General features: G+C 48.1%; 1 protein-coding gene across 1 annotated transcript; it reads left to right on the top strand.

The window, feature by feature from the left end:
- Window positions 1-412: 412 nt before the first annotated feature.
- Window positions 413-7,362, top strand: LOC103696114 (pleiotropic drug resistance protein 1-like). The gene is made up of 24 exons (XM_089927212.1): window positions 413-917; window positions 1,001-1,121; window positions 1,218-1,306; window positions 1,394-1,478; window positions 1,618-1,777; window positions 1,906-1,982; window positions 2,077-2,130; window positions 2,207-2,297; window positions 2,407-2,708; window positions 2,822-3,103; window positions 3,189-3,505; window positions 3,635-3,795; window positions 3,930-4,033; window positions 4,121-4,277; window positions 4,388-4,495; window positions 4,566-4,717; window positions 4,822-5,154; window positions 5,243-5,533; window positions 5,631-5,714; window positions 5,798-5,931; window positions 6,011-6,238; window positions 6,337-6,508; window positions 6,625-6,879; window positions 6,962-7,362. Exons 1-24 carry the CDS (start codon window positions 592-594, stop codon window positions 7,217-7,219), a joined length of 4,341 nt encoding a protein of 1,446 aa, XP_089783338.1. The 5' UTR covers window positions 413-591; the 3' UTR covers window positions 7,220-7,362.
- The last annotated feature ends 5,754 nt before the right edge of the window (window positions 7,363-13,116 follow it).

Genomic DNA, 13,116 nt, shown 5'->3' with positions numbered 1-13,116 from the left:
TCGTAGTAATACATATCCAAACCTTCTGCTTCAAACATGCGGTGGGCTGGGTCATAGGCCTTTCTAGAAGATCAAGACGGGCTGGTATGAAATATACTATTATAGTATGCGATGAATATTCCATTATTATGGCATGATACTATAAGAATGACAGGAGAAAATCTCGACGTGTTTCTTCAAATATGTTGATATCTTTACATTTTCGTATGACAGCCAGTTGTATATTGCTGATCACTTATTTATCCCATCAATCTGGAAAGAATGATGGCTGCTCCGAACTCAAAGAAGCAAAGAATTTATATAGGCACAATTAAGTGTTGGTCACAGATTGCTTAAAAGAGGCCCGGTCCATTTGTGCTTTCAGAGTAATATATGGCATGATACTAAAAAGAGACAGGAGAAAATTAAAGCTCGACGTGTTTCTTCAAATATTTTGGTATCTTTGCACGACAACCAGTTGTATATTGATGTTCATCACTTATCAGTCCCATCAATCTGGAAATTATGAAATCCCTCCCATCCATTTAGAAGCTCTTCTCTTTCATTCTTTCTTCAGGTCTCGGTTTTTCTTTTCTGGCTGGCTGGAAGGAGATGGCTTCACTGGATGCCGGTGATGCATTCAGAGCCGGGAGTTTGCGGCGGAACAATTCGATTTGGAGGAGCGGAGACGACATCTTTTCACGGTCTTCGCAGGAAGAAGATGATGAGGCGGCCCTGAAGTGGGCTGCTCTCGAGAAACTGCCGACCTACGACCGACTGAGGAGGGGCATACTGACTCTAACCGAGGGAGAGCACAAAGAAATCGACATCCAGAGCCTTGGGGTGCAGGAGAGGAAGACATTGCTGGAGAGACTCGTTAGAGTTGCAGAGAAGGACAACGAAAAGTTCTTGTTGAAGCTAAGGGATCGCATCGACAGGTGAGAACTCGGTAGCCTTATTGTTTCGCATCAGCTGGATCCCCAAAAGGCCGCTAATCCTGCTTCTTACTCTTTTTTTCCAGAGTTGGAATAGAACTTCCTACCATTGAGGTGCGTTATGAGAACCTCAACATCCAAGCAGAGATTCATGTGGGCAACAGAGGATTGCCGACGATCTGGAATTCCACCATAAACGTACTCGAGGTACAATGCAAATCTCAAGTGTTCCCGTCAAAACAGCAGTACGGAATACCACTGTGCTCATAACTTCCTTCTGCGTTTGGTATCCTTCTGAACCAGGCTCTTGCCAATAAATTCCACATATTACCAAGCAGGAAGAGATCATTGCCGATCCTTCATGATGCCAGTGGAATCATCAAGCCTCGCAGGTAAGAGAGCTTTTTTCTTTTTCTTTTTTTTGACTCATATGAAAGTGAGATGCATTGTTCTCTCTGTCTTTTTCTTCAACATTTCAGGATGACTTTGCTCTTAGGTCCCCCGGGCTCAGGAAAGACCACATTGTTGTTGGCCTTAGCTGGAAAGCTGGATTCGGATCTGAAGGTCAAAATCATCCATTTTCCATCCATTTTCCATCCATTTTCTTTAGTTTCAAAACATAAATCCCCCATCCTCCTCTTTGATAATTTGGAACTAGCATAAAAGTTGCAATTTTGCTTACTATCCATGCAAAAGTAAACAGGTTTCAGGGAGAGTAACTTACAATGGTCATGGAATGGATGAGTTTGTTCCTCAAAGAACAGCTGCTTATATCGGTCAACATGATCTTCATATAGGTGAGATGACAGTTCGTGAAACCTTAGCTTTCTCTGCAAGGTGTCAGGGAGTAGGAGCTCGTTACGGTAAGAATCACCTCATCAAAATTAAAGCACAGAATTAGTCCACTGATTTGTTCTTTTGTGTGTGTGTGTGTGTGTGTGTGTGTGTGTGTGTGACCGCAAATAAATCATCTCCATTTGACACCATACAGAAATGTTAGCCGAGCTATCAAGAAGGGAGAAGGAAGCTAATATCATGCCAGATCCTGATATCGACGTTTTCATGAAGGCAAGACACAAAATTTTAGATAGAATTCCTCTTCTAAAATCCTCAACCGCAGCCAGCTCCAATCTGAAATTTTCCTTGCTTTTCACTCATGCAGGCAGCTACCACCGGCGGACAAGAAACCTCTGTTGTCACAGACTATATGTTGAAGGTACATTCTCCGCATTTCAATTATATACAAAGGAATGCTGATAGAATGAAATGAATATTTTCTTTATATTATGCAGATCTTAGGATTGGAAATCTGTGCTGACACTATGGTGGGAGATGAAATGCGGAGAGGTATCTCTGGTGGCCAAAGGAAGCGTGTCACGACAGGTATAGCGATCGATAATACGAACATCTAAGTTCAAAAAATTTTCTGTACGAGGCTTCATAGAATACATGTGCCCTTCTTGTATCTCCAAAATTAAATGGATTGGTATAGGCGAGATGCTTGTCGGACCTGCAAGAGCTCTGTTCATGGATGAGATATCAACTGGTCTGGACAGCTCCACAACTTTCCAGATAGTCAACTCACTCAGGCAGTCCACTCACACTCTTAGCGGGACAGCTCTTATTTCCTTGCTCCAGCCTGCTCCGGAGACATACGAACTTTTCGACGACATTATTCTTCTCTCCGATGGACAAATTGTGTATCAAGGTCCCCGTGAACATGTGCTCGAGTTCTTCGAGTCCATGGGCTTCAAATGCCCGGAAAGGAAGGGTGTTGCAGACTTCTTACAGGAGGTAGGTTAACCAGGAAAATGAATTAATTCATCCAACCATGAGATCAATGCATACTCTGCACTCTTGTTTCACCATCACAAGGATTATAGTTAGTATCTTTTTTGGGTACGAAGGTGACGTCGAGGAAAGACCAGCAGCAGTATTGGGCACGCCCTGAGGAACATTACCGGTATGTGCCTGTCAGGGAATTTGCAGAGGCCTTTCAGTCTTTCCATGTTGGTCGGGCTATAGGAAATGAGCTTTCCATCCCTTATGACAAGAGCAAGAGCCACCCTGCTGCCCTAACAACATCACAATATGGCGCTTGCAAGATGGAGCTTTTGAAAGCCAACCTTGCAAGAGAACTATTACTGATGAAGCGAAATTCATTTGTCTACGTCTTCCAAGCAACTCGGGTGAGCGACTTGGACTCGTGGCGATTGGCTCAGACTCAACAAATAAGAACCCTATCTTTAAAATCTCGTAAATTTGAAATTTCAGGTGGTAATCATGGCCCTCATCACAATGACAACGTTCCTGCGCACGGAGATGCATCATGGCTCTGTAGCTGATGGGGGAATCTATTTGGGCGCACTTTTCTATGGATTAGTCACGATCATGTTTAATGGGTTCGCGGAGCTTGCTATGACCATTCTGAAGCTTCCTGTCTTCTTCAGGCAAAGAGATTTGCTCTTTTATCCTGCATGGTCTTATACACTTCCAACATGGATTTTGAAGATTCCGATTACATTTATAGAAGTTGGAATCTGGGTGTTCGCAACTTACTATGTTATCGGATTCGATCCAAATGTAGGAAGGTAATATGGTTGACTCTGGTTCTGTCTGTCTTCCATTAAAAGAAATGACTCTCAGTTTCTTGGGACCTTGTAGCTCAATCCTTACATTCCATGACCTTCAAAATGACTGCGTACTTGTCTCCTTAACAGGCTGTTTAAGCAGTATTTACTGCTCTTAGCGATCAATCAAATGGCATCGGGACTTTTCCGGTTCATTGCCGCACTGAGTAGGAATATGATCGTTGCAAATACCTTTGGAGCCTTTGCGGTGCTTGTTCTTATGCTTCTTGGTGGGTTCATCCTGTCGAGAGGTAATTATGTTCCTATCACTTGATTTCTTCTTTAGGTCATATGCCTTGTCCCGAATGTTCGTTATCTAGTCCTGGTCTCAGTTGCCTGCAATAATGGTTTGCTTACTATAATGCTATCTCTGTTCTTTTGATAGAGAATGTGGAGAAATGGTGGATATGGGGTTATTGGATCTCGCCCATGATGTACGCACAGAATGCAATATCGGTGAATGAATTTTTAGGAAAAAGTTGGAGCCATGTAAGGACATCTCTCCTTGATAGGAGAAGGAAAATGCATGACTTGAGGAAAGAGTATCTGATATCTGTGTTCGATGTTATGTTGCAGATTCTTCCTGAATCAAAAGAGTCACTAGGAATTACCATCTTAAAGTCTCGTGGGATCTTTCATGAGGCAAAATGGTACTGGATTGGTTTTGGTGCCTTGGTTGGATACATGTTTCTATTCAATGCTCTTTGCACTGTGGTTCTCACCTACATCAAACGTGAGTATAAATCACATGATACCATGTTGTGGAAAAAAAAAATCTTACAAGCTACATGCTGAAGTTATAAGATTGAGAACTCTATTCTGAGCATCGTCTAATGTCCGCAGCATTTGGGAAAGCTCAACCAGGGATACCTGAAGAGACATTAAAAGAAAAGCATGCAAATTTAACTGGTGAAGTATTAGAACCATCATCCACATCCAAAAGTAAGTCTAGTAAATGGGTTTGACATAAGCTAATTTCCTCGCAGCAGGCTTCGTCAATTGTAATTTTCATGCTGTGCAGAAACTGCCGATAAGATTAGGAGGAGCAGGACCTCATCAAGATCCAGAAATGAAGTTCTTAATTCAAATCAGAACAAGAAAGGAATGGTCCTTCCATTTGTACCACTTTCTATGACCTTTGAAAATATAAGATACTACGTGGACATGCCACAGGTAATACCATAGGCAATACATATACCGAACCTTCGAGTAACTATCATGGTGATATACCTAAATCCTGACAAAAAAAAAATTGAAAATTTTCGGCAAACTTGTAGGAAATGAAAGCAGGAGGTGCGACAGAAGACCGATTGGAACTCCTGAAGGGGGTGAGCGGGTCTTTCAGGCCAGGAGTGCTCACAGCTCTAATGGGTGTTAGTGGAGCCGGTAAGACAACACTGATGGATGTGTTGGCTGGAAGAAAAACAGGTGGATATATAGAGGGAAACATTACCATAGCCGGCTACCCGAAGAAGCAAAAAACATTCGCTCGTGAATCAGGATACTGTGAACAAAATGATATCCACTCTCCACAGGTGACAGTCTACGAGTCTCTTGTATTCTCTGCATGGCTACGATTGCCTGCTGAGGTTTATTCTACAACAAAAAAGGTTGGTTAAATGGATGTCGACCTAATCCTTACAATTCCTTTGTCTGTCCATGCATAGAATTAATGACCAATACAACTATTATCCACAGATGTTCATTGAAGAGGTCATGGAGCTCGTAGAGCTGACACCATTAAGAGATGCACTGGTTGGATTACCTGGAGTTAATGGGCTATCGACTGAGCAACGGAAGAGGCTGACGATTGCTGTGGAGCTTGTTGCTAATCCTTCTATAATTTTTATGGACGAACCAACCACCGGACTTGATGCACGGGCTGCAGCAATTGTTATGAGGACTGTGAGGAACACGGTGGACACTGGGAGGACAGTTGTGTGCACCATTCACCAACCTAGCATCGACATATTTGAAGCCTTTGATGAGGTGGGGGAATGTTAGGATTAATTAGCTTTTTATTTGTGTTGGTGCATTTGAAGTACAACGAGGCATAACTTTTGATATATCTTATATTTGCTTGCAGCTATTCTTGATGAAGCAGGGAGGAGAAGAGATATATGTAGGCCCACTGGGGCAACATTCTTGCCATCTTATTAATTATTTTGAGGTGACACACAAAGGAAAGCTTACTTCTTTTTAAGATTCAGCTCCACAAAACAACCAACAATATCTTTTGGTTTATTTATCAAGGGAATTGAAGGTGTCAGTAAGATAAATGATGGCTATAATCCTGCCACATGGATGCTGGAAATGACTACATTGGTTCAAGAAGAGATGCTAGGGGTTAATTTCCGTGAAGTATACAAAAATTCCAAACTGCATCAGTCAGTAACTTTCGCTTTAGCTTTTTGCCTAATTGAGCAGCCAGCTTGTCCTTATTCATACTTGCATATTTCATTTCAGGAGGAACAAGAATTTGATAAAGGAACTGAGTACACCATCTCCTGGTTCAAGTGATCTTTACTTCCCAACTCGGTATTCGCAGTCCTTCTTCACACAATGTATGGCCAACCTATGGAAACAGCACTCGTCATATTGGAGAAATCCTTCATACACTGCAGTAAGGCTCGTCTTCACGACAACTATAGCCTTACTATTCGGGACTATTTTCTGGAACCTTGGCACCAAAAGGTACATTTTCAGTCAACCTTTCTCCCCGTAAGCTTTTCACTCTTCTATTTTTTTGGTCCAGAATGATTTCAGTGCACATATAACATTTGATGTTACAGGAGTACGCAACAGGATTTGTTTAATGCAATGGGCTCCATGTATGCTGCTGTTCTGTTCATTGGAGTACAGAATGGTTCATCTGTTCAGCCAGTTGTGGCTGTTGAACGAACTGTATTCTATAGAGAGAGAGCAGCCGGAATGTATTCAGCCTTGCCATATGCATTTGGACAAGTAAGTACTCTTACTTCACCTTGTCTATCCTCCTTTCGAGCTTCTTGATCTAGAGGTTCTAAAACCTGAGTTGAATATTTTCATATTTGTCGCTGACCACCATGTCTGATTTGAAGGTTGCAATCGAAATTCCATACATCTTCATCCAGACTTTGATATATGCTGTCATAGTATATGCAATGATTGGGTTTGAATGGACTGCAGCTAAGTTCTTCTGGTATGTGTTCTTCATGTACTTCACATTACTTTACTTCACATTTTACGGAATGATGGCAGTAGGCTTGACACCCAACCACAACATTGCCGCAATAGTTTCCTCTGCCTTCTACGTACTATGGAATCTTTTCTCTGGGTTTATTATTCCACGACCTGTAAGTTCCAACTCTGGGGCCTTGATTCTTGCAAGATCTTTTGCGAAATTATATCCACTGAAGCAGCTTCTTCATTTCACAGAGGATTCCTGTTTGGTGGAGATGGTATTATTGGGCATGCCCTGTTTCATGGACCTTGTATGGTTTGGTTGCTTCTCAGTTTGGAGATGTACAGGATAAGCTCGACATCGGTGTGGCTGTTGATGATTTTGTCGAAAGCTACTTTGGATTCAGACACAGCTTTTTGGGAGTGGTAGCAGCAGTGGTTGTCGCATTCTCCGTGCTATTTGCTTTCCTATTCGGGATCTCAATAAAAATGTTTAATTTTCAGAAAAGATGAAGAAGGTTATCCTACAATCGACCATGATGTTTTGGACAAATACATTCAGATTAGACTACCATGTCATGCAGACTGGAGTCGCTTGTTTTGAAAAACATTTAGATAAATACTTGTAAGACTTGATCGGCAAAGAAGTAAAAAACTCGAACAGAACGACTCTCAATTTTTCCTGTAGCTTTGTATTTTTTGCCATTTGTCTGCCACATTTTTTTTCAGACTTTCTCTAAATGTGTTTGTACAGATGTCTGTACGTGCTAAAATGAGAACTGAAAAATGGTCTGGTGGAATTCCAAAATGCTCACTTCAATGTGTTTTTACAGAAAAAGATAAGATAATTTCCAAATAAATTCAAAATATGGACACCTTACAGCACTTCCGTCACATAACATGAATGCAAAAATAAAGAAAATCATATGAGGAAACCCCAATTCTATTGAAAGTGACAGATGATACTATGACCATGCAAGAAGCAAATATCAATGGGAGGAACCTAAACAAGTCCAAAAGTTGGTAAAGGAGATTGTTGAAATATGAAGGACAGATCAAAAGTGCTTTCTAGCCCATCAAAAGTTTTGTCAAATGGGGCCTAAATTGTTGTTCGTTGAGAAACTCCAACATGAAATTTTACTCTCGAATAAATTGATAAGATAATTTAATTATTTAGGGCCAGTTTAGCACCATTGCCGTTTTTCTGGTGCCAGACCAGAGTACATCATCCTTCTTGGGCTTTGAAAAGAGAAACAGAAAATACAAGCAATATCAAGTTGGCTGTGTATCCCAAATCATATATTCTTCCTACGGGATAAGTTTAGGAAAAATTATGTTAGATCCCTAAGTAAAAAACTATTGTTCACAGTTCCTAATTCCCATGTTGATGCAAGGACGGTAAACAAAATAGGAACAATTTTTTTAAGTCACAAATTTATATAAATTGCAAATTTCTGTCCCGAGCTGGAAGGTGTTTAGCCTATTCTTATCCACATCCCCCTTACTTAAAACACTTGAAATTCTTTATCAAATAGAATTCAAATACTGCTTACCTTCAACTATGTTTCATCCTTGTTGGAGATCATTTCAGTCCAAAATACTATGGAGATCATGCAAAGCTTGCCCTATTTTGCTACTATAGCAGATCAATGTCTTCATCCTTTTACTATTTTGTTGGAAATTTGATCGGAATTTGTGTCCTTGGAGATAGAAATTGTTGCTGGTGGTCCAAACCGAGAACGATTGGCACAACGGTGTGAACGGGGTTCCGTCTGAGTCGCCTTGGTTGGTGTTGATTACGCTCCACTTTCCACCAGAAAACCTGCAAGCAAGCCTCGCACCACCACTGGGGTAGTGGGGGCCCTCCGACGATCAAGTCAGAGGAGATTGGAGGAGAAGGAGAGATAATTGCAGGTAGTAGGAGAATGCACTGGAAGTTCTTGCTTACCTCCCCCCTTCTCCCCCCCCCGCAGCATATATACCAGGCTGGGGGTCCTTCGGGGGGGTTGGTCATCGTGTGGCACGATGGAGTTGCCACTGACATGGCCGTTACAGGGCGTCGTGGGGCAGCGGTGGGTACGGCCGTGACAGGGCGTAGTGGAGCTCCGCCTTGTACGGCTGTTACAGGAGATCGTGGAGCAGCGCCGGATACGACCGTTGCAGGGACAGAGGGTCGTGGCGTGCTTCAGGGGAACAGCCTGTCGTTGTCGAGAGATTGCCGACTCGGGGTCGGATTGCTGGATCAAGGGGCAGCCGACTCGGGGTCGGGCTGCGAAGCCGAAGATATCCGACTCGGGGTCGGATTGCTGAATCAAGGGGCAGCCGACTCGGGGTCGGGCTGCGAAGCCGAAGATATCCGACTCGGGGTCGGGTTACTGGATCAAGAGGCAGCTGTAGTCTTCTTGGGCGCGCGTGTCGGTCACGTGGGGTATGGTGGCTGAGTTCCCCCGTAACAGTAGCCCCCCACTTCCGAGCCTGGAACCAGAAGGGGAACGGGTGAAGGAAGTGATGCTTCGAGATTGCCGCCATCCCTCGGAGAGGCGCGCGCGCTTCGAGCTCCCCGTCTTCTTTATGGCGTATGGCGGTTGTTGCTGACCTGGCAGTCTGAGGATTTCGGCGGACATCCTTCCTTAATGGCGTCGATTCGCCTTTGGGGCGCGAGCGACCCTTCGGCAGCCAGGCGTCCTCTGGCGTCACCGGGGCGTCACCCACCTTTCCGCCTATTTAACCGGGGGTCCTCCTCCGTCCGCCTTTCTCTTTACAGACATCTTCGAGTTTCTCCTTTGCGCTGCCGTCATCGCCGTCGGACTGTTCGCTTGCTCCTCTTTTGACGCTCTCGGAGCCGTTCTTCCTTCTCTTCCGGTGAGTTGCCCCATTCTTTAATTTAGGGCTCTCCATACTCTCCTTTTGTATTAGTGTACTCCAGTCGTTCCGGTCCTTTCCCCCTTCTTGACCCTGTCCTGACCGTAGATTCACTGGCCATTAGGGATGGACGAAGTGAGAGCAGACCGCATTAAGTCGGAGTTGGTCGCCGAAGACCTAGATAGGTTCGTGGCTCGATACCACCTTCCCGAGGCCTGCAATGTTACACTCCCGGAGCCTGAGGAGAGGATGTCCCATCCTCCTCCAGGGAAGGTTGCCATCAATGAGGGCATTCTTCAGGCCGGGTTCCGCTTTCCCCCCTCGGACTTAGTCGTTCAGGTGCTTCGGGGTTTAAGAGTGGCGCCGACGCAACTGGTGCCGAACTCATGGCGCGCCCTGACGGCCTTTCAGGTTCTCTGCCGCATGCACGAGGTTCCCGCCACCCTGAATGTCTTTTGGGAATGCTACGGCCTGAGCGGCCACCCCCAGGATAAAGGGTGGTGGTGCTTTGCGGCGCGGCGAGGGTGCGGCCTCGTCAAGGAGGCTCCTACCTCCATCCACGGCTGGAAGGAGCGCTTCTTTTTCGTTGACGCAGATCCCTCTTGGGGAATCAGGGCAACCTGGGAGACGCCGATGAAGTCCCCGATTGGCCTATCGAGGTTGTCGAGGGAGGAATCCGATGGCGTCGCCGTCTTGAAGGAGTTGGTTGCCGAGGGCCGGCTCCCCCCGGTGGCTCGCCTTATTTTCGAGGATACCTTGGTGAACGTCGGTCTGAGCTCGGTCCCCGCTGACCGTGAGCCCGCCACCATTTCTTTTTTAGCTCTTTTCTCCTCTTTCGTCTCGTTCTTTCCTTCAGTTTCTCAACCTCCGACCACCTCGTCCTTTTTGCAGAGATCGACGACGTCATGCGGTCGGACAAGGCAACGGCTGTTGGTAGGACGTCCCTACTGGAAGCAGTCCGGAGGAAGAAACGAGCTCCTCCGAGCGGGGCTCCACCGGCGAAGAAGTCCCGCCGGCAGGCGACTCCGACGCCGACAGACGGGTCCGGACCCACCGATCAGGGGGACGCCGCGGGCGCGGACCGGAAGTTGATGCTGTATCAGCCCTCCGATGCCGAGACTACCGTTTCTCCGGAGGCATCACCCGGGCGCGCCCGAGATGGACGGGTCGGACGTGATCGGTCCCCAGCCCAGCCTTCGACTCGGTCGGCTCCGGATGATACGAGGAGGGACGCGCCGAGGCCCCGGCCGAGCGGGACCCTGTCAATTCCAGGGGCGGTCCCCGCCCCGAACATGGTCAGCATGACTCTTCCCCAAGCGATGGATAAGGGTAAGGCTGCAGAACCACCGTCCGACTCCGGGGAGAAGTCGGGGTCGGCCTTCACTTTCGCCGGCGCCCGAAACCTCATCGAGACGGTGCTGCTGGAGAAGGACCGCAGACGGGTCCGGGAGATGAGGGTCCCTGACGTTGGGGCTGCCAGCTGCGTCTGTCTCATGTCGGTGAGTGCTCTTTTGGTCACTTTCCTCATTTATAGGCTCTGTTGATCCCCGCCTGACGCCCTCGTTTTTCCTATCTCTTAGCTCGCCCAGTACATGGTCCGTCTGGAGGAGTGCTACGAGGAACAGGCGAGGCTTCTGGCGAGGGCCGAGAGCCAACTGAAGGCTGTAGAGGAGGGAGGTCAGGCTGCGGCGGGGAGGACGACCAGGGACCTCGAGACGAGGCTCCAGGTGGCCGAAGAGCGGGCACTCGGCTTCGCCACCCTCGAGAAGCAACTGTTGGAGGCTCGGGAGCAGCTCAAGGTTGCCTCGGGTCTCGAGGGCGAGATCAAGAAGACGGAGGAGCGGGCCGAGAAGCAGTCCCGGAAGGCTGCCGACTACCGGGAGAGGTGGGAGAAGGCCCAGCGGTCAGCCGACAACGCCCGCAACCGAACCCGGTCTCTTGAAGCCAAGCTGGGCGAATTGGAGTCGGCCTTGGAGAAGTTCCGCGCGAGCGACCAGGAGCTTCATTCGCGCCTGGAGGAGGCTGAGGCTGCTCGCATTGCTGCCGAGGCGAAGCACAAGGAGGCTCTGGCTGATCTGCTGAGGGTCTCCTCCGAGGCGGATGACCGGATTGTGGCGAAGGTCTTGGAGGCGAAGGCTCAGATTATGGAGCGGGCAGAGGCGACGCTGGCCGAGAAGAGTGCGGAGATCGGGCGTCAGGCGGTACAGGCTTATCGTCAGTCCGCCGAGTTCACCCGTGATATGTCGGAGGCGGTACAGGCCTATCGTCAGTCCGACAAGTTCGTCCGTGATATGTCGGACGCGGGGTCCGACTCCTTTGTCTTAGGCTTCGAGGAAGGCCTGGCAAGGGTGTCGGCTAAGTACCCCGAAATTGACCTGAGTGGGATCTCCCTTCTCGACTCCCCTCCGGCGCCATTGCCTGCTGCTTCTCCAACCGTCTCCCTACCCCCTACGGACGTGCCCGACGTTCTCGACCCGGGGGTTCCTCCAAGCTGACCTTCTGTATTTTGTTCTTTTCTTTGTGTGTTGGCGTTTTGCCAAGTTGTATGGGTCTCAGCCCTGAAACAATGAAAGTTAATGCAAATAGAGTTTCTTCATTTCACTTTCGTCCTTCTTCTTTTTAACTCTTGGTAGCGTCTCGCTGACTCCCGACTCAGGAAATTCTTCCGGCGCTAGGCCAGGCATCCGAGGGTTAGGCCTCAGAAAATTCTTCCGGCGCTACGCCAGGCATCCGAGGGTTAGGCCTCAGGAAATTCTTCCGGCGCTAAGCCAGGCATCCGAGGGTTAGGCCTCAGGAAATTCTTCCGGCGCTAAGCCAGGCATCCGAGGGTTAGGCCTCAGGAAATTCTTCCGGCGCTAAGCCAGGCATCCGGGGGTTAAGCCTCAGGAAATTCTTCCGGCGCTAAGCCAGGCATCCGAGGGTCAGGCCTCAGAAAATTCTTCCGGCGCTAAGCCAGGCATCCGAGGGTTAGACCTCAGGAAATTCTTCCGGCGCTAAGCCAGGCATCCGAGGGTTAGGCCTCAGGAAATTCTTCCGGCGCTAAGCCAGGCATCCGAGGGTTAGGCCTCAGAAAATTCCGCTCGTTGGTCGGCCAAGGCTGGCGCAAGCCGAGGCGACCGGTCGGGGCTTCAGGCTAGTCTGCTCCCGGGATGATCATCGGGTTAGCCTGGCATCCGAGGGCCGAGCCTCGGGAGATTCCGCTCGTTGGTCGGCCAAGGCTGGCGCAAGCCGAGGCGACCGGTCGGGGCTTCAGGCTAGTCTGCTCCCGGGATGATCATCGGGTTAGCCTGGCATCCAAGGGCCGAGCCTCGGGAAATTCCGCTCGTTGGTCGGCCAAGGCTGGCGCAAGCCGAGGCGACCGGTCGGGGCTTCAGGCTAGTCTGCTCCCGGGATGATCATCGGGTTAGCCTGGCATCCAAGGGCCGAGCCTCGGGAAATTCCGCTCGTTGGTCGGCCAAGGCTGGCGCAAGCCGAGGCGACCGGTCGGGGCTTCAGGCTAGTCTGCTCCCGGGATGATCATCGGGTTAGCCTGGCATCCAAGGGCCGAG

This window comes from Phoenix dactylifera, chromosome 1 (assembly GCF_051530095.1).
Source record: "Phoenix dactylifera cultivar Ajwa chromosome 1, Ajwa_hap1_PhDact_Kaust_v1.1, whole genome shotgun sequence".
Taxonomy (NCBI): Eukaryota; Viridiplantae; Streptophyta; class Magnoliopsida; order Arecales; family Arecaceae; genus Phoenix; species Phoenix dactylifera.
Note: the sequence above shows the minus strand (reverse complement) of the source record. Positions and strands in the feature narration are given on the sequence as shown.

Excerpts from the sequence above, each read along its gene's own strand:
- LOC103696114 (XM_089927212.1), top strand. The coding sequence starts at position 592 with ATGGCTTCACTGGATGCCGGTGATGCATTCAGAGCCGGGAGTTTGCGG. Across the intron at positions 3,506-3,634 it reads TTCGATCCAAATGTAGGAAG|GCTGTTTAAGCAGTATTTAC; the intron begins GTAATATGGTTG and ends TCTCCTTAACAG. Across the intron at positions 5,155-5,242 it reads TTTATTCTACAACAAAAAAG|ATGTTCATTGAAGAGGTCAT; the intron begins GTTGGTTAAATG and ends TATTATCCACAG.